The sequence below is a fragment of the Eubalaena glacialis genome, chromosome 17 (genome assembly GCF_028564815.1).
Source record: "Eubalaena glacialis isolate mEubGla1 chromosome 17, mEubGla1.1.hap2.+ XY, whole genome shotgun sequence".
In the NCBI taxonomy this organism is placed as follows: Eukaryota; Metazoa; Chordata; class Mammalia; order Artiodactyla; family Balaenidae; genus Eubalaena; species Eubalaena glacialis.
Window position 1 is genome coordinate 80,937,528 of NC_083732.1, and position 26,996 is coordinate 80,964,523.

Below are 26,996 nucleotides of genomic sequence, written 5' to 3' on the forward strand. Positions count from 1 at the left end.
CATAACTGTGATTCTAATACACCCCACTGCATACTCACACACAGCAGACTCTCTCATCCTCATTAACCCATTATATTTCCTGAAGTGGGTTGTTGATGAGGGTTATGCACAAAATTCCAAGTCAAAACAGTCATGGTTAACTTATGAGCACTTTCTGCTCTTTTGACCTCAGTTCATGCCTCAATTTTCATACCAAGTCATCTGTCTTTAGCGTTCCAAGTAACTACCATTGATTCTGCCATCTTTCCATTTTTTCCCCCTTTTACTGAGACTCATTATTGGCCCCACAAAATTCTGTTCAGTGAGAACTTGCAGATTCCATCTGCATAGAATCATCTGACGTGTTGGTTAAAAATGTTATTCCTGAGCCCCACCCCAGACTTACTCATTCCAATTCTCTGGAAGTGGAGATAGGAATCTACAACTTTAACAAGCTCCTTGGGTGATTCTCATACTCAGGTTTGAGAGTGACTGCTAATGTATATAGTCACTCATATACTCTCTCCCCGTACCCAGGTAAGGAAACCAGGCTGAGCCTTCCTGCAGTAGAATCCCCTCCACGTCTATGAGACTGTCTCATCATTTCTTTCCCCTTTTACAGCTGTTCTTTAAGGTCATTAAAAGGAAATTCATTGTGACTATACGATTCTCTAAAGTTGCAATGATATCTCACCACGTGCCAGGCACTACAAATTTATAGACATTCTCTCATGGACCCATAGACTGTACAGACCCTGGAACTGCCTATCCTGCCTGCCTTTACCACCAGGGGCCTGGAAACCCACCTTCCCAATCCACCCCCAGCCCTCTCTCTTTATATGTCAGCTCCTGCCTTCACTTGGCTCCCCCTCATCATGAGTCTCTATTTCCATTCCTCGTATTTGAAAAGAAGACTGTGGTTTTCAGGAGACTGTAATGAGTACTACACTTGCCAAGGGTTCTCTGGTCATATAGGTCTACAGACATTGGAACAAATAAGGTTCAATAAGTGAAACAGGACTTTTCAGAGGTTTTAAACGTTCACGTCCATTGTCAAATTCCAAAAAGAGAGCTGTCATAAGAAGACTTTTCTTTTTGAACTTATTTGCACAGTGAACACTTTTTTCCAGGCAGATTTTTACCCAATCACCCACCTACCCCACCACACACACTCACTCAGATACACACACAGCATGCATACATGTGCACACACACACACACACACACACTAAATTCACCAGTGTTCTACTGAACATCTTCCCGGAAATGCTGCCATAGAGTCTGAATTCATGAGACCCTAATGCGAGAAAGAAGAGAGTCCAGGGTCTGAGGCGCTAGAGAGCAAGAGGCTTCGGGGCCAGAGGGGAAAGAGAAAGAAGAGTTCCTCTGCGCACACAATCTGTCAGCAAATGGCCAACAACCAATGGACGATCCCCAGGACAGGCTAAATCTGTCCTTAGAGATGTGTGTGTCGTTAAGCCAGGACAAGGAAATAAAAATGAGCAGTTGCAACACTGGCACAAATAACTCAAAGAGAGGATCACAGGGGTTACGGAAAACTAGTGACTGCAAGCTTTGGCCACTGAGGCCAGGCAGAAAAGTGAGTTTGGTCTGATCCAGTCTGCTCAGTTTTCAAGTGAATCCAGAAAGAAATCCAGATTTGTGTATGATCTGTAAATGTTGGCAACACATTCAAAACTCTTTTTAAAAACACTCCATGGGCCAAACTAAATACATCTGTGGGCAGAGAGTGACCTCTGAATTAAACTGTTTGGCTATTTTGGTGGACAAAACATGACTCTGCATTCAATGCAGCTGGGTCAGGATTGAGGGCAGTGTGGTTTGCTGGAAGGATTATGAAATTTACAGGCAGACAGACTTGGGTTTTGCCTCCTGGCTCTGCCACTTACTGGCTACGTGACCTTGGGCACGTCACTTAAGGAACTTGATCCAACCAGCTTCGTGTGGGGGTTGAGGCTGAAGCCTAAAATGTGGTCGGCTGCTCTTGGTGACTGTCTCATGTGCTTCAACTTTCCTTTGTAGAAGTTCCCTTAGCCTTGTCCATGGTCATCCTCAGAGTTTGGGGGCAGGGCTGGTTCCAAGCTCAGAGTCGCCTATCTGAAGAGTGAGGGAGTAGAAGACCCATGCATGGTGTTTGGAGCTAGACAACCTAAGTTCGAACCCCAGTGCTGTAACTAACTAGTACAATGGTTTTAGGAAAGCTGCTTAACCTTTTTAAGTGTCAGTTTCCTCATCAAGGAAAAATGCAATGAATTAATAATGCCTGCCTCTCTGGGTGGTTAGAATGTCGAGTGCCTGATACACGGTAGAAGCCCAATACAGAGCAGGTTTCACCCCACCTGACATCCATCCATCCGTCCACTGATTCATTCACATGGTGAACACAGGTTAGTGATAATACAGCAATGGGGTTACAAGGCATGGCCCACTGTTCCTGTTCCCAGGCAGGTGACAGTCCTCCAGGGGTGAGGCAAGGGGAGTAAAGGTCCAGATGGCACAGCAAGGTGACTTGAGTTCCTTGAAGTCTGTCAATAAAATGAAAGCCCACCAGTTCATGCCTGGACTTGCAAGTCTGAATGGTGAAGGAAACTCAGCCAGCTTCCCCATCTAGCCAGGACCTGGTCCTTCAATTAGTCAGAAAGAAATCGAATCAGGAAGGGGTGCCAGAGTCCGCTGATGGGACAATCCACAGCCACCACACATACCATCCATCCCTTGTCCCCATCCCCTAAACCTCCCAGGAGACTGTGAACAACTTCTAGAGGCAAAGGTTCCCAATCCTGGCTGCAAACTGGATTCACCTGGGAGCTACCAAGGGCAAAACAATAAAAATACTGAAATCCAGGTCCACCCTCATATACTGGAGCATGGTGTGGGCATCAAAATTTTAAAGAGCTCCCCGGTGGTGCCATCGTGCAGCTGGTGTCGAGAACCACTGTGCTAAGGGCTCCCAGCACCCAGCACTGCCCTCTCCACCAAAAGTTCCCACACAGAGGGGCAGAGACGGGCTTCAGCACTCCTTTCTGCCCCTCCACCAATACAGACGCGCACGCGCACACGCACACACTCCCTGGAGCAATAGGGCGCCGCCAGGGGTGACTCAGAACGCAAAGATGAGTGATTCACCCAGTGCTTCCTCTGCTTTGTTTTGTTTTCCTATTTCCCCTCCTTTACCGGTGTCTGGTGGAAGGAAATGGATGGTGGAGTCAGAGCCCCCAGGCTTTGGGAGCAGCTCCATCAGTCACCTGTTGGGTGACCTCGAGCACTAACCCCACACCCACAGTTCCCGTCTCTGCCAAAGGAAGGAAACAAAGCTCTCCTAGGGCAGTCACTGCGAGGACCGCATGAGATATCAGATGGGGCCTGGCTCCAGATCAGAGGGGCAGTAAGTGCTGGTGCCTTTCCTTTCTGTACCTTCTCCGGCACAATCACCTCCCAAGGAAACCAGCAGTCACCCCAATATTCCCACAGGCTGCCCTCACTGCTCCGCTGAGCCGAGCTCTGTGACCTTAGGTGCGTGATTCAACACCGCTGAGACTCAGGTTTGCTGTAGGTGAAAATGCAGGTGATGATGTGGTATCGTTTCCTTATGGGATGAAGTCAGCAATGCAAGGAAGCCTAACACAAAGCAGGTCAGGCGACCAAGAACCCTCACTCCTGTTAGATACAGAGATGATGATGATGATGATGATGATGATGATGATTCACCTTCAGGTGAATCCAGGAGATAAGCTGGAACTCTTGGCAGACTAGCCCTCCTCGGGTGAATGCCCTTGCCGCCCTGGGCTCTCTGCTTGCACTTCCAGACACTGCCCTCAGGGTGGGACCCGACATCAAGGGTGGGAATGCTGGTGGGGGCCCAGCAGCCCCAGATCTCTCCTGGAACTCCAGGCTTGCAGAACCAGCTCCACACGGCCATTCTGATGTCAACCAGGCATCTCGTGTCTAGTGAGGAACTTGAGTCCACCCACCCCAACCTTGCTCCTCTGAGGACAGAGCATCCCTCTCCTTCCAGGGCTCAGGACATAGAACTAGGAGTCCTTCTTGATGCTTCTCCTCTCATCCTGCATCCTATCTGTCAGCAAGTCCTTCCAAATATACCCAGAAGCTGAGCCCTTCTCCTCCTGGCTGTCCCTCCCTGGTCCAAGCACCACCACCTCTTACCTGGATTCCTAGTGTGGACTCCTGACACCACCCGTACCCCATCAGTCTGTTCTCAACTCAGCACCACGAGTGTTTTGTGAAACATAATTCATATCATTGATTCAACAGTTACTCATTGAGCACCTACTGTGTGCCAGCCTCAGTTCTAAGCTCTAAGAGCTTTGTATTTTCCGCTGAGCCTCCAGGGAAGCCCCCTCTCATTTCATCTCCTGCCTCCTGACTTTCTCTCACCCTTCCCTGCCCTCTCCCACATCCCAGGCTGCTCCCACCTCGGGTCTTCCCGCCTACAGCCCCTCCCTGCCTGGAAGGCTCCTCCCCCAAGACCTGGGCAGCTCATCTCCTCACCTCCTTCTCATCTTTGCTGAAGCATCCTCACCTCCGTGAGGCTTTGCTTGCCCACCTTGTTTAAATCTGCAAACCATGCCCCCCCCAATCCCATCAACTGCTTTACTGCCCCCATCAGCATTCTAGATGGTCCGTTGTCTTTCCTCTGTCCCCCACTACAATGTAACCTCTTCGAGGGCGTGGTTTTTTGTCTCCTTGCTTCACTACTAAATCCCCAGCACCTAGACGACTCTATAAATTTGCATTGAATGAACTGAGTCTTTGTTTCAAAGTGTTCGAATTGCCCTTACATCTCGTCTGCTGGGCTCAGAACTGTGACCCTGGAGGCAGAAAATTGTTAGGACCAGGTTTTGTGCCACCTGATGGGATAGGACAAGGGGCTAGCCACACGGCTCCCTGTCCCGGCCTCTCACCCCGCTCCAGACTGGCACTGCGGGTTTCTCCGCGGGTTAAATGAACTGGCGCGCCCTCCGCTCAGGTCCCACCGAACTCCCCCCACACCGGCTGGGCCCAGGGGCTTCACACTGCTCTGCCTTCGCCCCTCCCCTACGACGGGAACATGGGGGGGCGTGGTCCAGCGGGGGCGGGGCTGCCCTGCGGGGGGCCGCCGGAGCCCACCTGCCTGACCCTCGGCGCCTGTGTCCACAGAGGTGGTCGGCGTGGGCTGCGTGCTGGACGGCGTGCGCTACAACAACGGCCAGTCCTTCCAGCCCAACTGCAAGTACAACTGCACGTGCGTGGGCGGCGCGGTGGGCTGCACGCCGCTCTGCCTCCGCGCGCGCCCCCCGCGCGTCTGGTGCCGCCACGCCCGGCGGGTGAGCGTGCCCGGGCGCTGCTGCGAGCAGTGGGTGTGCGACGACGACGCCAGGAGGCCACGCAAGACGGCGCCGCGCCACACGGGCGCCTTCGGTGGGTGCTGGGCGCGGGGCGCGGGCCCTGGGGTCGGGGGGGCGGACCCTCCCGGAGCTCTGACCGCCCACCTGTGATTGACAGGAGCCCCCGGCCCCCAGTCCCCAGTCCACCACTCAGGAGCGGTGTGACCTTGGGAAAGTCACATCTCCTCCGGGACCCTATTTCTCCACTGGTAAAATGGAACTACGACCACCTGTCCACCTGTCTTATGGGATCCTCCATGCGTAAAAGGAGGAAGTGCTTTGTAGGAAAGGAAGCAGACACGTGCGGCTCCTTAGGCTTGAGCAGCAGGTGGAAGGGCAGAGAGGGAGTGGATGGCTTCCCGCTCACTCTGGGGGATGGGTGGACAGGTGAGACTTCAGCCAGGTAAGCCAGGCCAGAGGAAGCTCCGGAGACAGAGGACAGGGACAGACCTGTTTGTTTCACCCACAGCCTATATGAGCCTAGCCGCTGCCAGACACTCAGCTGGTACCAAATCAATGTTCGTCATATGGATGGATGAATGGATGGAGGGATGCATGGATGGATATATGGGCTGAGGAGACCTGAATTGGGGCAGTGGGAGCAGAGGTATCAAGGAAGGGACAGATGCAAGAGGAACTGGACAAGTAAGACTGAAGGGCTCGGCGTCAATACAACGGGTGGGGGGAAGGAGAGAGAGGAGTAACAGAGACTCCCGGGGCTCGTCATTACTTAGGACAGAATGCAGGGAGTACTTCTGGGGAGGAGAGCCCCCTTGCTGGAGACAGGTTGAGGTAGAGGCTGGGTGCCCTGCCCATGAGATCACCCAGAGGAGCATCCTGCGGGGGAAGCACTGGAGGAGGGAGATGGGGCAGAGAGGGAGCTCTGGAAGTCTCCGGCCTAGAGCTGCTGATGGCCTAGGGGTAATGTGTTGGGGGGGCCTGGGGCAGAGGTGGGGGGGGGCTGATGTTTGAGGGAGGACAGAAGAGGAGACCGAGGGGGAGACAGAGAAGGAGAGCCAAGCATGTAATGGGAAAACCAGGAGGGTCTGACGACATGGAAGACAGCAGATGAGGACACTTCTAGAAGGAAAGTGTCCACCAGGCAAGTGGACATGAGGGAGTGAAGAAATGGCAATGGAGTTTGGGCGTTCTGAGGGTACTGGTGGTGTTTTTAAAGTTATAAGTGCATGAGACTGCTCAGAGAGATTGCGTAGAGCAGGGTTTCTCGACCTCGGTTCTGACAGCATTTTGGACGGGATCGTTCTTTATAGAGGGGACCGTCCTGTGCTTTGTAGGAGGAGGTTTACACCTGGCCCCCACCTACTAGATGCCAGTAGCGCCTTCCAGCCAAGTAGTGACAACCAAAAATACCTCCAGACATTGCTAGTTGTGACCTAGGGGGCAAAATTGCCTCGATGGAGGACCACTGATGTGGCCCTGCGACACCACCATGTAAGGTGCGAGAGAGAATGAAGCTGAGGAAGACGAATCCAAGAGGCAGGACGGATACAGGAGAAAGAGGGTTTCAGAAGCCAAGTGAGGGAGGATTTCAGAGAAGAACAAACTGGACAGGAGAGGGGAGGAGAGGGGAGGGGAGGGGAGAGGAGGGGAGGGGAGAGGGGAGTGTAAAGGCCAGAATAGAGACCTGTCCCCAGGCTGCCCGCCCCCAGGGGTCTGACTGGACCAGGAAGGAGGGTGGTACTGCCACCCCTACAGTTCAGGGATGCACAGCCTCTCTGGATGGGGCTTGGGGTGCCCCACCCGGGGCTGAGCAGCCCCCTGAAGCAGCAATCCCCTGCCCATGGAGGAGGTGGCCGGGGAAATTCTGTCCCCAGCAGGCCTCCCAGGGCAGAGCACAGGAGGGTCACGGGGTGAGGGTGCAGGGCAGCGGCTGTCTGCCCATCGTGTCATTGTGTGTGGCCCAGTGACCCCGTTCTGACCGAGCACAAGCAGAGCCCCTGCCGAGTGGCTGACCCAGAAACCAAAGCCCTTTCATCCTTCTAAGCAAATCCCTCCCCACTGCCCTCTCCGTCCCTGCTCGCAGCCCCAGCTCATCCCAGCCCGGACCCTCCTCTCTTCTGTCCTCAGAGGCCTCTTTTTTCTTTCTTCTGTCTTGTCCGTCCTTTCCTCTTACTCATTTATTCCTGCATTCATTCATCCGTCTCCCCCTGCACACGTACTGTCTCTGCCCGTTCCTCTCTCTGGTTTCCATGCATGTGTGTGCCAGGTTGGACTGGCTTCCTCTTCCAGTCTTTCTCTTGGGTATCGTGTTCATCTTTCTGTGAGATCTCATTTTGGTCTTACTGGCTTTTTACCTGCCTCCATCTCTAGCTCACTCCATTTTCCATGTTCTGGATGCCAGGATACACGCATTGATAGAACCAGCCAAGAGTCGGGGTTCAGTTCACGTTTACTGAGGGCTTACTAAGGGCCAGGGACAGCTTGAGCGCTGTCACGTGTCTGAACCCATCTTTTCTGTCCCCAGCCTGGGACAGGAGGGAGAGAGGTGCTACTGTCAACCCCTCTGACAGGTGGGGACACGGAGGTGGGAGCTAGTTTATTGGAAGCTATCCCGCTACTAAGTGGTGGTGCTCAGAGCTGAACCCAGGCCATTTGCCTCTGAAACCTGTGTGTCCCCTTAACCACGATGCCCTCAGCATCGCCCAGATGAAATACTAGTACTACAGTGCAGGCACTTCCCTTTGACCTTCCCCACATAACATAATCTCTGCAGGGGCAGGAACAGTGTGTTTTAACCTTTTATTCCCAGCACCTTGCAGATGCCTGATGTGTACTCAGTCAATATCTGGACCCTTTTATTGCCGTACCAGCCCTGCAAGGCAGATGTTATTGTTCTAGTGAAGATCCTGAGGCCCAGAGTGAGTTGTCTAGAATCACACAGCCTCTCGGTGGTCAAGCAGGAATTGAACTTAGGTCCACTTGTCTCTAAAGATGATCCTCCCTCCGGAGAGGTATAAGGAGCTCAGAACGGTCCTCCTCTCCCTGGGAAACTGTGCTGGTTAGAAGGCAACTTGCCCTCCTGTGCTGAGGGACAGCCCACCTCTCTCCTGCCTGAGGTACAGGGACCCCAGCCCTTAGGGCGGTGACGACAGGAATTGGGGGCTGACAGAGACTGGAAACTCACAGGGCATCTGGTTCCCATCCACAGCGGTCATGGATGAGATAGAGCCATGGCACAGGAACTGCATAGCCTACACCAGCCCCTGGAGCCCCTGTTCCACCAGCTGCGGCCTGGGGGTCTCCACCCGCATCTCCAGCGTCAATGCCCGGTGCTGGCCTGAGCAGGAGAGCCGCCTCTGCAACCTGCGGCCGTGTGACGTCGACCTCTGGCCACACATCAAGGTGGGTCCCCCTCCCAGGGTGGGGCAGGTGTCTCGGACGTAACAGACAAGCCTGGCTTTGAGCCCGGCTCCTGAGCTTGCTTGTGGGGGGCCGTTTGTATAATAATTAAGCCCACGTTGTAGCAGTTTCTTGGGATAACATGTGTCACTGGGTTGGTGGGTTGTGAATTTCACTCAGTGGAAGTGGTGACCATGTTATTACAATCAAGGTGACTCTGGAGAGATCCCAGGGTCCCTCAGAAGTGCTCTCCTGTGGTGATTCCAAGGACCCTTCACCGACTGCTCCTGGGCCAGCCCCCACTCACGTGACAGCCACACGGGGCGGTAGGGGACAGCGGGACTCAGGACTGCTGGAGTCAAATGCCCATCTGCTGCTGACTGCGTGTGACCATGGCCAATCTCCTTGCCTCTCTGAGCCCCAGTCCCCTCATTGGTAAAACACCAGAATTGATCTCAGACATTCCTTCCAGCTTTGAGAGTCAAAGATAATTAAAATAAAGGATCAAGGGTGTAGTGACCACAGTAGACTAAGGCCCGGTCCTTGGAGTTAGAAACGGATCTGATTTGCTTAACCCAGGACCTCCTTGCTAACGCCTTAGGACTGGTCATCTGCCTTGGTGTCACATGAAAAATAAAGAGAAAGAAAAACTCAGCACTGATTCCATTTGGGGAGCATTGGTGGTTTCTTGAGGATGCTGAGGAGAGGGTTGTCCAGCAGACAAGACAGCCTAGCTTCCCACAGTTCCTCCCCTTGTCTCTTTTTCCTCTCTGATTATTTCCCCTGCCCTACTAGCCTTTGTATTCTTGGTGCTTGGTACTCAGCAAACATCTCTTAACTGAAAACATGGAAGGGAAGTTTACCAGCAACAGGACAAAGAGGAGCAGAGTCCTAAGCTGGGTGAATGCACGGTGCACGTGAGGTAGAGGTGGGTTCACCACTGAACTAATTCACGTCCCTTGCTGTTGGCTCATGCTTTCCACCCAAGTTCATTTCCATAATTATGTGCCTACGAGAGCTCTCAGATCAATCATACAAGCCTCAGACCCACCCCACATCGCCTGGATCTGCTCTACCCCCATTTCTGGCATGGTGCCGGTACATAGTAGACCCCGACAACCATTCATTCAGTGAGTTTAGTAAGTGCCTACTATGTACCAGGCACAGAATTAGACTGCAGGGACACAGAAAGAGCCCCACCCTCGAGTGGCCCACAGCCCTGTGGAGAGACAGAACTCCCTTTAGATAATGCCAATCCAGTTGCATGGATTGTGAATGAATAAATTGCATGGAAAGGGTGTGTGTGAGAGTCTGTCAGAGGCAGAGGAGGAGGAGTTTAGGGTAAAATGCATCCCCCAATCAGGGAGGCCATGATGGTTCTGCCCCTAACCAGCGAGGGGTACTTGATTGGCTAAAGCAGCCGCAAAGGCATCCCGTGTTAGTGAAACTGGCCAGGGACTGGGCATTGGCAAGGCAGGAACACAGGAGAGAAGGGAAATCGCAGGTTGAGAGGTACCACCACAGCAAGGCAGTCCCGTCCTGTGCTCCGTTTCCTCCTGCGTAATATGACTGGGTCTTGCTGTATTTGGGGTGGTCCTTCCCAGTTGGAAGATGCTGCAAATCTGAAAGTAAGGCGGAGTGCATGGAGAGTGAAAAGGGAAGAATTGAGGGCTTGGAGGGAAGAAAGTGGCTGTTGATCCTCTGAGCATCTCAACTGAAACCTCCTTTCCTGCAGGAAGGGAAGAAGTGTCTGGCCGTGTACCAGCCAGAAGTGCCCGTGAACTTTACGCTAGCCGGCTGCACCAGCACACGTTCGTACCGGCCCAAGTACTGTGGGGTCTGCACGGACGACAGGTGCTGCATCCCCTACAAGTCCAAAACCATCGACATCTCCTTCCAGTGTCCCGACGGGCCTGGCTTCTCCCGCCAGGCCCTGTGGATTAATGCTTGCTTCTGCAATCTGAGCTGTCGGAATCCCAACGATATTTTTGCTGACTTGGATTCCTACCCTGACTTCTCAGAAATTGCCAATTAGGCAGGCACAAAACATGAGCTCGAGGCCTGGCCCCATGCTTGTAAAGGAGACAGCCTTCTGAGGCCCACACTGAGCCTTCTTTTATCCACCTTACCCTGATCCGGACCCGTGGCCCCCTTTCCTGTCTCCGACCACCCAAAGCACCCATCGTGGTGCCGCTCAAGCCCAGACCATGGGTCCTCTCCTTGACAATTCCACGTGCACTCCAAGGAAAGTGCCTGTCTCCAGCTGTTCTGGTCAATACCCAAGCCTGATCCGCCTGTCCAAGTCACTGGAAGTCCTGCTGGATCTTGCCCAAGTCTCAAGGAACAGAATCAGCTAGGCATTCAATGTCACTAATTCCTTCTTTAAATACCAAATCGTAAGACTCTCTGGGTCCATTCAGAAGGATAGATGGGATTTAGAACTACTCTAATCGACAGTTTTGACCACCGCACACCAAAGTATCTCTCATTCCAAAGATTTGTGCCTCCCAAGTTCACCCAACATTTGCCAAGTGAGGTGAATGGCTGTTTGGGTTTGGTTTTTTTAATGAACAATTGTATCCATTATTCTGGGCATTGTTGAGGTTAGGTTTCTCTTCACCCCTGCACTGTGAAGGGTGTACACTGGGTTCATCCCAGTCAGAAATGCAAGATGGTAAACTTCCTTATTGTTCCTGGGAGAAGTCCCCAGTCAATACTCCAGGGTCAGAACAAGGTCAGCCAATTTTCAGAAGGAGCGATTGACCCCAGCCCTGAATCTGCTGCTCGTGGACAGGGCAGGGCGCTGGGCAATCGGCCAGGCTCCTCACATCTGGCTCCTCTCCCTGCATGGGGGCTCATGGGAGTTGGTAGAGTCCCCTGGGGTGATGTCTCTGACCCCTGAGAATGGTGCCCTGTGACATTCCTGTGCTCTTAGGGAGCCTTGGGTCCAGGTTGAGTGTGGGTCAAACCAAGAAGTAGTTTCACAAACCAAGAAGTAGGTCCAGTCTGCATCAGCCTAGGGTGGCAAGGGTCCCTGGGCCCAGGACATGTCTCTTTCTGCCTCAGTGACCCATTTCACAGACTGTGGGTCTACTGACCCATAAAACCCAGTTCTGGTGCAAAGACAGAGGTTAACCAGTTGTTTCAAAACAGAAGTATATTTAACAGCGATGAAAAGCTGAAAGGGCTTGAAGCTATTCAACAAAAGGAAGAGAAAGTTGCTAGTAATGGAAATGAGGCTATTATTTATTTTATTAGTAAAATATAAATATTTACTGCTATAATTCTTTTATATAGTACCTTCTCTGTGTCAGACATTGTTCTCAGTGCTTTACGTAACCGTTAACACTAGCTCATGGAAACTTCGAGGTCGTGTTGAAAAGTGCCCGTTATTATTTCTGTTCTTACAAATGTGAAACAGAAGCTCAGAAAGGCAAGGGAGCTTGACTGAAGTCACCCAGCTGGTCAGTGGAGGAGTCGGAATGCAAATCCAAGCTGAATTGACTCTGTAACCCATCTTTTCCCTCTACTTTTAGAGCTTCCAAATGTATCAGAGCAGGAAAACATGTCAGGACAGGCGATTCTTGCATCATTTTTGGTTCTTATTGTTGTGTCTCTAGCTCTTTTCACAAGAGAAGAGAGTGTCTGACTTTCAGATTATTTACGTGCCTAAGCATCAAACAAAATCTGGGCTAAACCAAAATCCATGAATCCCCTACAGATCGTTCCCTCCTTCAAATCAGAACCAGCTCTCATATGTGGCTGAAGATGATTTTGTTACCCAGTGCTGCAGACTGAGTGATGGTGTGGTTATTCGTGAGGGAAATCTGGGTGGCGAGCAGAGGTATTCCTAGACAGGGAAAAAGGGTTGAGAATGTGCCCTCCTTACGGTGACCTCCTGAATGCCCGATGTAAGGCATACAATGGTGCTCAATGTGTATTTGATGAATAAAGGAAATTGTGTACATGTTCCTACTTGTATTCAGAAGATCTCTTTCTTCCAAAGGTACATGACAATGTGATTTTTATCAGCCAAATCTTAAATGCCATAGAAAGACATTTACTATTGAAAGAAATGTACATTTTTATTGGAAAAAAACCCAAAACAAAACAAGAATTCCTGTGTGAAGAGAATTTACCCCATGAATAATCTCTTCTCTAAGTCTACATGGAACATGTTGGATTTTCGTAGAGTGAAATCACCTGCCACCTACAAACTACAAGGACTAGGTGAACGCTGACCCCATTTGAAATTCAGCAGACACCCGAGAGCTAGGTTCTTACTGAATTTGCTTCCCAGTTTGGGAACGTGAGCGTGGCTTCCAAGATCATAGGAAGCCTGGTTGGAGGAATTGGGGGTTTTATCCTGGGAATGGGTGGGATGGTGTGGCCGGAATGCTCCGGTTTGAGAAATAGATCTATCCTATGCAGGCCCCAGAGGGAACGTCTCAGCCCCATGTTTTGAAGTCATGGGGAAGGAGCTATGGGCCCAGCCATGGTGTGCCCTGAGACAATAAAAGTTAAGAATAATAATCATAATGAAAAGCTGTCCCTTTATTTAGAGCGCTTGCTTGGTACCAAGCACTCTTAAGTTTTGAATTATAGTACTAATCATCGCAGCGATTTTGAGTAAGCATCTCTTGCCCGTTTTATAAGTGGGAAGTCTGGGACTCAAAGAGGCTGGGAAATCTGCCCCCCCAAAGTAGCAACCCAAATCCCAGCTTATTCCACTCTGCCTTGCTCTTGGGGAGGCCTCCGGAGAGAGCCTGAATGAGCCCTATCGGAGTGTCGCGTTGGTGGGGGGATCAAATAGAGCAGGAAGCTTGCCACTCTAGTCCCTTGTGACCCCATGTTCTGGGGGAAGGGAAAGGTATGCTAAAGATTTGTCAACTTTTGGTGAAGAAATTCATGTAAGTGCTTGGAGTGAACATCTCTTGTGTGTGTAGGTGTGTAGGGGAAAGAGGAGACCTGAATTTACTAAACCACTGATGCTTCTAAACCTTACCATTAGCATCTGTTGAGCACTTACCAGGCCTTATACTGGGTGCTTTACTGCACTGTCTTATTTAATCCTCAGAGCAAACCTATGAGATACGGCATTATTATCATTTACCCATTTTAGAAATAAGGTAGCTGAGGCTATTAGAGGTTAAGTTATTTGCTCAGGGGCTTCCCTGGTGGCGCAGTGGTTGAGAATCTGCCTGCCAATGCAGGGGACACGGGTTCGAGCCCTGGTCTGGGAAGATCCCACATGCCGCGGAGCAACTAGGCCCGTGAGCCACAACTACTGAGCCTGCGCGTCTGGAGCTTGTGCTCTGCAACAAGAGAGGCCGCGACAGTGAGAGGCCCGCGCACCGCGATGAAGAGTGGCCCCCGCTCGCCGCAACTAGAGAAAGCCCTCGCACAGAAACGAAGACCCAACACAGCCAAAATAAATAAATAAACAAATAGCGTTCCCTTTAAAAAAAAAAAAAAAAAAAAAGTTATTTGCTCAATGTCTTACCAGCTAATGAATTACCAGGATTGCAAACCAAGGTTAGTCTGACACCCGAATCAAAAGTCACAAGACGTGCTTTACTGACAATAGCTGCAATTTTAACTTTGAAAGTGATTCAGAGAGTGATCAAAGAAGGTAGATTCAAGTGATATGATTGTCTAGACTCTCATTGACATTGTAAGTACTGTGTATACCTAGAGGTTGTGGGGAGGTAATGCAGCCTGTGACTATTATATTGAATTAGGTCACTGATTTTTAAAGACTTATCTTGATCCAAAGTAACTGCAATGATAACCCTGCAGAGCTGGGAATCATGAATGGTCAGAATGGCCAGCTGTGTATTTCTGCACATATACATATGTGTTGTATGTATGTGTATATATATGTGTGTGTGTGTGTGTGTGTGTGTATCTGTTTTCAGACTATGACTTAATATTTAAGTATTCCTACTGCCATTTTTGTGACTAAAAAATACATATGAAGAAATGTCTTGGAATTTCCCAATAGAGGAAAAATAGCACTTGGGCAATCTGTCATGTTTTACAACAGTCCTCATTTTTCTCATGATTTGTGTAGCATGGAACGTGTTTATTTAATGTGAAGGGTTTTCATTGCTCAAATTCCCTGTTTATAGCTTTTCGCCTTAAAGCAATAAATCATCAGCAAAGTGACTTACTGGATTGGGTGAGTTTTCTTGTATATTCAGTTATTATGAGGCAATGATGGAACATTGAACACGTTCAATAAATGTGCAGATGGTGGAAATTAGGTCCCAGATATTTTATACATGACAATAAAAATAGCTAAAAGTTTGGAAATGCACTGAGAAATATGAATTCTGGCATGTAGAAAACACCAGGGGTACAAATGTGTCCAGGCCGGAAGACATCTCATGTAAATATAAAGTGAACATTTGGCATTCATTCATTCATTCACTTACTCATTTATTCAATGCCTTTTTATATCCCCAACTGCCCTGTGGGTACCTGGAGGTCAGAGACCATGACTGCATCCTCTGAGCCTTGTACATGTCAGGGACTGGGTAGCAGGGGTTGGATGGATGGAGGGATAGGTGGATAGAGATCTATTGCCAGCTGCCTTGGGAACCAAGGGGAGTGAAATGAAGTATAAGGAAGGTTGCATGACGCAATGGGACCAGTTCTGACTTTGGGAGTCCGGTGGATCTTTATATCCTTTATTCTTTACCGGAATTCCTCACTTAACCGATCTGTGCTTCAGCTTCCTCAGCTGTGAAATGCAAAATATGACAGTACCTTCCTTGTGGGGGTGATGATGTGATAACCAAAATGCAAAATGCATGAAAAGCTTTAGAATAGCGCTTGGTACATGGTAAGCACTTAACAAACGCATCTATTATTTAGCTGAGTCGGTTTCCTTATGAACTGGGAATAACCCGCAAGGCGATGGTAAGAATTGAAGTCAGTGTTTGTGTCTGCATATTTTACCTATTTAGTCCTATCGCAAAGGTAAAGAAAAAGTGTCACCGATATTCAGTTGAATGCTTTAATATTTCAATCCTATGCTTCTCGATCCCTTAACTTTTTATTTTTATGTTTTCATTTTATGCTGTAATTTGATTAAGCCCCCCAGCTTCTTGAAGGCAGGAAGGGTGTCTCCCAAACCCAGTGCAGTGCATAGCACACGCTCAGCTCTTTGAACAGATGTGCAGATGGCTGAGGAAGTGAAGTGAATGATGCATTTGATACCTTCCAGCTAAATGCCCCTCATCCAAATCCCCCCAAAACACGTTATGCTATTATAATAAAGTCTAGGGGAGAATCCATTCCAGTACAAAAATAATTGCCCCATGAATCATTTCCAAGTACACTTCTATCCTGAAACATACTTTTTTCAAAATTGGAATTCAGATCGTGGAGTCCAATGGATGCCTCCAATTAAGATGAATGTGTAGACTCTGGGAAAGATTTCTGATGATATCAGGTGGTTGAAGTTTTGGGAAAATGGGATTCAGGGAAAATGGCCAGAGCATTTTATTATGAAGGTTAAAAAGCACATAGCAGAGAAGTCAGTGTTCTCTCTCACCCTCCACCGATGAAATGAAAATACAGAAGCATCCTATGTATTCAGAGGTCCCAGTTCCAGCTGAACCTGGGTTCTCGCCAATGTAGAACTGAGCAAAAATGATTTCTAAGGAGATGAAAGAGCTGGCACCAAGCCCATGTATGGTTTCGTATATTATATGCTGCAAAGAATGTTTCCAGATCTCCATGCTAAATCTTGTTTTTCATACACCACTAGCGAAAGTGCGTTTCTTAGTCCATCCCATAAAGAGGAAGAGGAAGCTGCTAAAGCCTGGCTTATTGATGGCAATGAGAAAAATGTCAGCCTGCCGGCAAAGGAGGAGACAGAAGAATTAAGAACCAGATGAAAGATACGGTAAAGGCTGGTCACTGCCTGGGTGGGACTACTTAATGGAGGGACAAATGTCCCCATGGGCAATAAAAGCCACAAGGTCCTCCAGTTTATTAGTCCCAGGAACTAACCAATGTTCTACAGTCCCAAGACGTCAATAGGTGGTTGCATTAGTCATGCTCTCAGCCAACTGTTTTCCAGACAAGAGGGACGTAATCCATTTTAGAAATGGCTGCACAAGCCATTTCATCTCTGCGAGCCTTGGCTTTCATATCTGTGAAGCAAGGATAACTCATCCTCACAGATAAAGATAAAAAGGGAAAAGAAACTATAATAAACGCTACATATTACTGTTATTAGTGATGTATTCTCTGCAGGGTGCCCTTGTCACGAGGTCATATGGTCAGTGCTTCCTGGGGAGGGCGGGGTGTTCAGGAAATTTCTCCGAGCAGGAATGAGGAAGGGCCTTTCCTGCAACAGGGAGTTTGGCTGTCAGTGGGTTTAATGGCAAAGGACATAGCAATTCACCGGCTACAGCTACATCAATTACTCGGAATCCTGCCGTGTGTATGTGGAGGAGGGGACGGGAGTAGTGTGAACTAACCTCTGATTGCAATGCAGCGTCTCCTCTGACCTAAAGGTGGGCCACAAACCCTAACATCACCAGTTGAAATCACATATATTTTTCTTATCACAATGGTGGCAGTTATCTCGAGATGCTCTTACGCTCATAGTTGATTGGACAGCGAGTGGACACTAGAATCAAGCTGGTCCCATCCAATTCTTACCCTTGAAAGACACAAAGACCCATTTGGTTCCAGGTCCAAGAACCAGAAGGTCAAGGAGCCCATCGTTTTATGCTTTAGAGATGCAGGGAAATCTGTTCTTACAAAGAAGGAGGCTCATCTGCTCACGGGGCCGCCTCCCTAATCCCGTCTCCAAACCCATAAGGCCACACTTCCCCTTCTGCCCTTGGATTCCACGTGGAACACAGTTGAAGGGTTTCCATGCCGCCTGAGAAGCCCAAGATGGATTTAGGCTATATCTAGGGACCCATCCAGTGACCAGTAGTGAGGTTGTGTCTGAGAATCGGAATGAGGAAGGTGGCAGATGGGCCTCTGTTGCCCCTGTAGAGCCTGCACGTGGTTGATCTTGGTGCACACTTGGTCTCCCAGCTGCTGCTGACACCCAAGGGTCTGGGGATCGAAACCTAAATAAGCAGCTAGGAAAACAGAAATAGATCCCCAGCTGGCCAAGCAGCCTCTGGGCAAACCATCTCTAAATAGCACCTGATACATGCGAACACCTGCAACAGCTCATTTCTCTCGATGGAAGCGTGAGCTCCAAGGAGCTGATCGTGGCAGGTCCAGGGGGTCTCTGTGCCACATATGCACCCACTGCCATGGTGATTCCTTGCTGGCTCTTCTATGCCTGCCTTTCCTTTGTTCCTGACTCTCACACAGGATCCGTCACAGAAAAGGCCTTTACTGTGAATGTAGAATAAGGATGAGCCTACATGCTTCTCCTCCTGCATCTAAAGGAGGGCTCCTTAACCTCGGGTCCTTGGACCAGGGATCCATGGATTAAATTCAGGGGTCATGTGCTTGGATGGGGGGGAAATGAATCTTTGTTTTTACTAATCTCTAATTGCAACGTGGCATTGTGGGCCACAACCCTAATATCACCAGTTGAAATCACATGTATTTTTCTTACCACAATTGTGGCAGTTTTCTCGAAGTGCTATTACGCTCGTCACTACCTTGAAATTATATTGAGACCTGCCTCCACATCGCTGTTTAACTTATTAATAAAGAAATGTCACACAATCGGAACATTTGGAGAATTACACTTCACTATCAGTGGTTTCTTTGGCAATATTATGTGCTGTATTTTATGCGTTAAAACCCTTCCTGCTTCCCTTCCTGACCTGCACACCACACACGGTCACCTCATTCTTTCCTGCCCAGGCACTTGCTGCACGATGATGCGGGCTGCAAAAGTGTTTACAGCTACTTACACTAAGAAACTCTTCAAGGTACGTGAAGAAAAAAACAATATAATAAACAGTAAGATAGTTGTTTAAAAAGGAGGGGGGTGTTAAGTGTGGGCTGCATTTAGGGACTTGCTTCAAAAGAACAAGTATGGAAAAGCAGAAAAAGTAACTTAACAGTTGAGACACCTGGCAAACACGACCTCAGCCAGGCGATCAAGGTCAACCTCATCCGTGTTAAATCACGTTGCCCCATCATGCTGACAGCACGAGGTGATGAGAATGGCACTGAGCCTCTGGGGTCTTCATTCCAAAACCTCAGAACCCCAGCTGAACCATGAGAAAGCCATATACGCAAACCTCAATTGAAGGCCGTTCTACAAAACGCCCCACCAGGGCTTCTCAAAACCGTCAAGGTCATCAAAAGCAAGGATAGTCTGAGAATCTCTTACAGGCCAGAGGAAGCAAAGCAGGCATGATGACGAAATGTAACCTGGTATCTGGACGGGATCCTGGGACAGAAAAAGGACAACAGGGAAAAACTAGTGAAATCCCAAGAAAGTATGGAGCTTAGTTAATAGTAATCTATCAATGTTGATTTCTTAGTTGTGACCAATGCACTGTAGTGACATAAGATGCTAATAATAATAGGGGAAACTGGAGGTGGGGTATATGGAAACTCTCTGTACTATCTTTGCAACTGTTTTGTAAATTTTAAACTAATTTTAAATAGAAATGGGAGGTTGTACTGAAACCTGTTGTGTCTACATTTTTTAAAAAAATACAAGGGCCAGAAGCATTACAGGGATTGTCACTGGGTGGTCTTTCCACATGCTTTTCTATAATAAAAATAAAATGTAAAAAAAGATGTTTCCTTCTAATTATAGGTTGAAAAGCTTGATCCCTTTGTCACTGTATTATTCAGCTATTGAGCGCTTGAAACAGGGCTGGTCTGAATTGAGATGTGCTGTGATGTAAAACACACCCTGGATTTCTTAGGAGGAAGAAGAGAATGCATGATACCTTAATAATTATATTGATCCTATGTTGAAATGATAACATTTTGGATATGTTGGGTTAAATTATTAAAGTTAATTTCACTTGTCTCTACCTTTTTTAATGTGGCTACTTGAAAATTTGAAGTTACATCTGTGGTTCGTATTATATGTTTACTGGACAGGGATTCTCTAAAGCAAAGAATTCCAAAGGGGAGGGACATGTGGTAGGAAGCCCCAGGTAAGGTAAGACCCATCCCAATGCACGACCTCTCAGGCGGAGGAAAAAGACACAAGCCACTGCAAAGTTACAAATTTATTGGTCTGGAAATAAATACAAATATCTCATTAAGAAACTCCTCTGGAAAGACTTGTACACAACAGTTTCTTGTTCTGATTCAGCCATTTCTGCCTCCCAGGGGGTAGGTCGCAGATAAACTGAGCCATTATCCCCCCAAGCTACCTAGAAGGCTTGACTATTCCTCCCAGTAACCACTAGGCCCCGGCGGCTGAGTCACAATGTTCCTTTCACTCTGATCAAACTTCCTATAAGAAGATCCACGGTTAGCCAAAGTCAAAATCAAAAGGCAGTAAGTAGTACAGGAACTTGACAGCTACGCTGACGTTGCCCAGAAATGTCAGTGGTGCCACCCCGTTCAGCAAGAGGTTAGAGGGGCAGGGAAGAGGGGAAGGCAGGAGAGGGAAGGAAATCCCATGGAATACACATTCCAGAATCCTTGCATCTTCTGGGCCACCACTCCCCAAGGGAATCCCCACCCCCTACAAGAGCAAAGAGTTCTATCTGAAGATCCCGGAAGGTCACCAGGTCAGAAATGTTTGGCAGTCAAGTTCAGATTCAACCCGGGTTGTCAAAAGATTGGAAGCTAGATTTAACTCAATCACACATGACTCCTGGGAACCAGATGGGATCAACTGAAATCACAACTGCACTGGATTCCATCATGACCACGAGGAATCCTGTACATCTAATAACCAAAAATACCACCCCACCCCAATGCCCCTGCCCCCCTCCCCCGGCCACTGCATGGAGACGCATCACAGCCAGGCACAGCCCTCCATTTCAAAGAAGCAACTACAAATCTACATGATCTTCCCCATGAGTGAAATAATCACCCGTCCATGTATTTGGGATAGGAAGTAGGCGACGTGGAGGAAGAGGCAGGCAGCAGAATCAAAGCCTCAAACCCCCGATACCAAACGTTTGCCAAGACCGTTTCTTTGAAAAACTGGGAGATTTTGTCGCCTGCTTCTGTTGTCCATTAAAAAAATGCCAGAAAAACAGTCTTCTGGCATCGGCACTAAAAAGTGTGTGTATATGCACAGACGTTAAAAATCTACTTTTTCTTTTTTTTTTTTCCCTTAGATTCCATATATATGTGTTAGCATACTGTATTTGTTTTTCTCTTTCTGACTTACTTCACTCTGTATGACAGACTCTAACTCCATCCACCTAACACACCATTGTAAAGCAATTATACTCCAATAAAGATGTTTAAAAAAAAAAAAAAATCTACTTCTTCAAGTTCACTACAGAGATTTGCTCTTCCAAACACTTCCGAGCCTCCGCATAAATTCCACCTCTTTCCCAGCTTCCTGTTTGGCTTTGTTAAAAGAGCTCGCCACCATTCCCTGCACTCCCCCTCTCCAAATCAGAAAGGGTTTGGTTTCCAGAATCTGGGTCTGTTTTTTCTTTAGTTGGAAAGGAAACAGGAAGTAGGTGGGCTGGGCTTCCAACAAAACGTCCCTTCGCGGCAGGATGCTCAGGTCAGCCTAGCCTTGGATTGATCAAGTGTTTGCTCTGTGTTTCTTGTTTTTGGCAGTTTGGTGTCTCTGAGGGAGGGTAAGAGAGTGGCCTCTAGGCCGCTCGCTAGTGGAAACAGGACACTGAGATGCTTCTTTCCCTTTGGTCCACCCCGCCCCGCCCTCGCCGGAAAGGGAGCCCTCCACAAACCCAATCTCACTTTGTCGTACAAAATAAGCTTTGGATTAATACCGAGCTACATGTGGTTGGCAGGCAGGGGCGGGGAGGGGCCGGAGGAGGGGCAGCTACAGCGACTGATCCCAGAGTCCAGGGGCGGCCGTCCCCAAGGCCACCTAGCAGGACACCTCCGTGGAGTTGGGCCCTGCGCTGCTCCCGGTGCCGCCGGAGTTGGGGACGATGTCCAGCCGGGCGCCCTCGCTGGTGTGGGAGCGGCTGCGGGCGCCCTCCAGGGACGTGACGCTGGAGCCCGAGGCTGTGCGGGACCTCATCAGGCGTGTCATGCTGGCGGAGGGCACTGGGAGAGAGGAGAGAGACCCGTGAGGGGATGGGCCAGCGCTGGAGGCACCTGCACGCCGGGGATGCTGCCTGCTGTGTGCCCCGCCCACCTGGGCACCTTTGCTCCTGTCCATCCTCGCAGCCATCCGGCTGCTGGGCTCCCCATAGTTTCTGTGTCTGCCCACAGAGGTAGAGCGCAAGACCCAGGGGGAGTGAGGACTTGCTGCGATCCCACGGCGGCGTGAACCCACAAATGGTCTGAATCCCAGCTCTGTCTGCTACCTGCTACTTGAATCCCAGCTCTGGGACTTTGGGAGTGTCCCTCTCTGAGCCCCCAGCCCCCGCTATAAAATGGGAATACTACCCCTGACCCCCTGGTAGCAGCGCCGGGGTGTGTGCCCACCACCCTGTAAGGTCAACAATTGCCAGAGCGGGGAGGACGGTCAAGGTTGGCCAGGCTAATCCCTGCACACCACAGGCTGGAAACCAAGGCCACATAGAGGGGTCAGCTGTCATCTCTTCCTTCAGGAAACCTGTGAGCTCCCAGGTACTGTCAACGGCACTGGCCATTCCAAAGGATCTAAAATGCCCTTGAACACAGCAGGTGGCTTAAAAGGTGGAATGAAGACAAAAAATCCCTGTACTGGGTGGAAGCATCCCCCCAAATTCATGTCCACCGGAACCCCAGACTGTAACCTTCTTTGGAAATAGGGTCTTTTCAGATCTATTTAGATACGAAGAGGTCACCCTGGGTTGGGGTGAACTCTTAATACCATGGCTGGTTTCCTCTTAAGAAGAGGAGACACACGTACACACGGGGAGAAGGCATGTGAAGACAGGGCAGAGATCAGAGTGATGCAGCTACAAGCCAAGGACTGCTGGCAACCACCAGAAGCTGGGACCAGGCAAGGAAGGATTCTTCTTAGGATCTTTGGAGGGAGCATGGCCCTGCCTACATCTTGATTTTGGCCTTCTAGCCTCTAGAACTGTAGCACTGTGAGAGAATAAATTTCTGTTGTTTTAAGCCACCCAGTTGGTGGGGATTTGTTATGGCAGCCCTGGGAAACTACTACACCACCCAACTGAAGCATCATTGCCAAGGCCATATTGAATAATGGATATCACACACTGAGGCAGTTGATAAATACACAGGCATGTAGGGGTTACATTATTCGCTCAGTGGGCATAGGTGTTGGCTTTCTGTGGCAGACACCCACAGACAGAATTCATTCTTGCTGTACTGAATCCTCTTCTTACAGAGCTAGTTGTTGAATCCAGAAAAAAAATCGGGATCAACCCTACATCTGTTGCTCACATATTTTCTCTGAGCCCCTATTTCTTGACCCCAGATCTGGGGGCTTACTGACCTGGCAGGGCTCTGGTGACCCTAGCATGGTGTCATGGATGCTGAGGGCTCATCATACTGGCCCACTGCCGTGAGCAGGCACTCAGCAAATGAATGATTACTTTGTCTTTGGTTGATGCCTCCAGCTCTCTCTGTTGTCTTTCCCTACGACCTGCAGGATGCTTCGGCTTTCTGGAAATAGAAGCTTATGTGGGGGGAAAAACAAGGCCTGCCTTTCACTTCCTTTCTCCCCAGAAAGCACTTTCAAAGCAGAAATCTAAACCCAGGGCAGGTCCAAGACAAACGAGTTGCCATTCATGGCTGCAAGGTAAATGAAGGCCTTCTCTAGTTACTGCCTTTGCCTGCACACTTTCTCGGAGGGAGAGAGGCTGGAAAGGCAGGAGACCCACAAGCAGATGTTTTCTGTTGGAAGAGGGCACGTTGGGACAGGGATCCTGTCCGAAGCATGTAAATCAGGCTCGGCCACTCTAGAAACTAAACACGGCTGAGGCCAACCTTAAGACTGCAGTCCGTTGACCAAACATAACATTACTATTTTAAATGAGCAAACAGTTTAAGCCTCAGCAAAAAAAAACAGGGGGAAGTGATTAGACGCTCAGACTTCCTTGTTAAGGTGGGCACATGAATTATAATTCCAGGCAGCAGACAGAAAGAACCCAAAGAACCACATCAGGGCTGGAACCGTGGCTGACACACCAACATACACCAACGGTGGCTGCTGCCCGGCCGTGTGCTTACACTTGGTGTTGTCTGTCCTGGTCATGGGACTGCATTTCTGAAAATGTGTCTGTGAATAAATGTCTGTAAATAAACTATAATCATAACGCAAGAAGCTCCAAGTTCTTTAATTGTGCTTCTATTTATCCTTCAATTCCCAAATCTAATGATTTAGCAAAGACATGCTCTGCCTTGAATGTCAGTGACTTTATCACCCACTTATTCAGAGCTTTACAGTTTTCAAAGAACTTTCACAGATCTCCACTCTGCTCCTTACTTAATCTCTCAAAGCCTCAGTTTCATCATTTGTAAATGAGGATAAGAGTATCTCCCAGGATTATTGTGATGATTACATAAGAAAAAAATAAAGGATTTATTAATCTTTCATCATCACCACCATCACTACCACCATCGTCACCACCATCATCACCACCATCACTACCACCATCATCACCATCATCATTACCATCATCATTATCACCACCATCATCACCACCACCACCATTACCACCATCATCATGATCATCATTGCCATTACCAGCATCGCCATCATCACTACAAGTCTCTTAGAAAGTATGTAATCAAAATTAAAAAGATTTTCATGGTCTCATTGTTTGTTGTCTTCTTGGTGCTCAGAGGGATAATCCTCACCTAAACCTTAAAACATTCCCTGGTGTGAAACAGCTTCTGTTCAACAATGGAGGGGGAATGAGGCCCTATGGTATGAGGAGATACTAGAACCCCTGCCCTGCTGCCCATCCTCCACACACCTAAATACTTCTTCCCTGACCTGCCCAGTTTGCAAAAAAGCTGAAGCTGGCCAAGGTGACACAGAATACTGTACTCATCCCAACCTGGTTCCAATTCCCACACCTGCCCTTCAACCCACCGCCTGCTAGGAAAGGCCATACTCACTGTATCCCATGCCCTGCACGAAGTACTTGAAGGCCTCAGCAAGCTTGGCCGGCTGCAAGAGAAAAGAGGGAAAGTGCGGTCAGTCACCAGAGGTCCAGATCATGCAGCTGTGCCTGTGGCCACCTTCATTAAAGAGCTTGGTCCAAGACAGAAGCCCACCTCAGGTTGATAGGACAAAACACAAAAGTAAAGGGAAGACTATGGGATAATTATGGAGACCAAAATTAGCTTTGACCAGAAGTTACATGACCTGTCTGAGCCAGTTTTCTCACCTATAAAATATGGGCAGAGTGCCACACCTACTCCTGAGGGCTTCTCTAAAGAAGACATCATTGGATAAAGTGATGTGTCCAACTCAGGGTCTAGAATGTAATAGCCACTCACTGTGCTAAGGGCTTTGCAGCATTATCTCATCTTCCCGACAACAACCTTACAAGGTTAGTACCATCTTCACATACATTTCACAGCTGAGCAGACTTGGAGAGATAAATAATCCGTCCAAGGTCTTATGATTAATCAGTGGTCTTGTATATTAACCCAGGGCTTTCCAAACCCCATAACAGTTTACTCTCAGCCTCAATAGCAGGCTGGCTGGCTGGCTGGCTGGATGAAAGGATGGTGGATAAATGGATAGATGAAAACAAAAAAAATGGATGGAAAGAAGGAAGGAAGGAAGGAAGGAAAGAAGGAAGGGAGGGAGGAAGGAAGGAAGGACGATGGATAGATTAATGAAAAGAAAGGATGGATGGACATAAAGAAGAAAGGCTGTATGGATGGAAGGAAAGAAAAAGATGGAAAGAAGGAAGAATAGATGAATGGATGAATGGATGGATGGATAGATGGATAGGTGGACAGACAAATCAATCAATCAACTGGGCTACTTTAAGTAAAATGAGTTGGGAATGCTGAGAACACACCCAGTTCTACCAATTAATCTCAAAAATTTAATTTAATCTAAACGGGAGGTGAAGGCCATATTCGCAGGCTAATTAATTCCAACTCTTAAATGCAATGTCCTGGGTCTATTCTCACACCCTCTCATTTCACTGGTGAGCAGTCATCGGGGAGGGAGTGTCCCTGCCCACCTCCACCAACTCCTGCCACTGTTCTCAAAGAGCCAAATGACATTTAAAGAAGAGACTGTGCTGCAATTGGCCTCTGGGGGTCACGTGATGATTGTAAGAAGGGGACGAGAGTTGCAGGGACATCTGTGTTCAACATGGCGGACAGAAACAAGAGGACAGGCTTGGAAAAGAATATCTGGGCCCAAACTCGGCTCCCCTTGGTTGATCAAGGGCAATCTCTCCCATCAGTTAGCCTCAGTTTCCCCTTCTGTGACTGTGATAGAAGGCATGCTCTTCCACCCTCTAAAGACTGTTGCAAGGATTGAATGGAATGAAGGATGGGAACGCCCTTTGTAAAAACACACCCAACTTGCAAGGGCAGGAGGAGGAGGGATTACACAGCTATTGGTCCCCACTGGGCTGCTCTCCTGGGAACCTGGGCTAGCTCAGCTCCTGCCATGACATAGAAAACGTGTTTTAACTATGGATAGAGTTAGATTTTTCTCATTTCAAGTAGAGAAAGAATAAAGGAAGGAAAGGAGAGAGGAAGGAAGGGAGTATAGGTGGAAAGAAAAATGGCGCCCCTTCTCTGCAGCCAACTTAAGCTGCACTGTCTCAGTAGGAGTGTCAAGCAGGCTGGGTGGATAAACGGCTCCGTCACTAGTGTGCAGGTATTAATTCCTGTTTACATCTAAGCAGGGCTCTACTGGAAACCCATCTGTTCCCTCCAGAAACTGAGACATCCCATCCTTCTCTGGCTACTCCAGCTATCAAACGGGCAAAACACAACAGCAGTTAAAAAGTTGAAAATATTTTGTTCTTTGCCAGTGGGAGCAGAGAGAGACACTGGAAACAGAAATTAAGAGAGCCATCCAAGGCCACTGTGCGTGCTCACTCTGGAAGGGAGGCTCCCAGGGAGCTCAGGGGGACGTGTCAGGACTTGGGGGGCACCTAGAGCTAGAAGAAGGCACACATCCGATTGAGAAATCGCTGGATTACCGAAGCTCTGAAGTCCCTTTCAGGACTGGAGGGAGAA

General features: G+C 48.8%; 2 protein-coding genes across 4 annotated transcripts in view; one reads left to right on the forward strand and one right to left on the reverse strand.

Moving 5' to 3' along the window:
* The window catches only part of CCN4 (cellular communication network factor 4), a 30,862-nt gene extending 18,155 nt beyond the window's left edge, over positions 1-12,707 (forward strand). The window contains exons 3-5 of one of the 2 annotated variants that reach the window (XM_061171687.1): positions 5,158-5,418; positions 8,554-8,747; positions 10,480-12,707. In XM_061171687.1, coding sequence (XP_061027670.1) covers positions 5,158-5,418; positions 8,554-8,747; positions 10,480-10,779 — 755 coding nt within the window. In that variant the 3' untranslated portion in view covers positions 10,780-12,707. The remainder of the gene's footprint in view (positions 1-5,157; positions 5,419-8,553; positions 8,748-10,479) is intronic. The other variant, XM_061171688.1, reaches the window with a different exon arrangement.
* Positions 12,708-19,921: 7,214 nt separating this feature from the next.
* The window catches only part of NDRG1 (N-myc downstream regulated 1), a 57,068-nt gene continuing 49,993 nt past the window's right edge, over positions 19,922-26,996 (reverse strand). For both annotated transcript variants that reach the window (XM_061172239.1, XM_061172240.1), the window contains 2 exons: positions 24,897-24,948; positions 19,922-21,917 (listed from right to left, as the gene is read on the reverse strand). In XM_061172239.1, the coding sequence (XP_061028222.1) occupies positions 21,736-21,917; positions 24,897-24,948 (234 nt within the window). In that variant the 3' untranslated portion in view covers positions 19,922-21,735. The remainder of the gene's footprint in view (positions 21,918-24,896; positions 24,949-26,996) is intronic.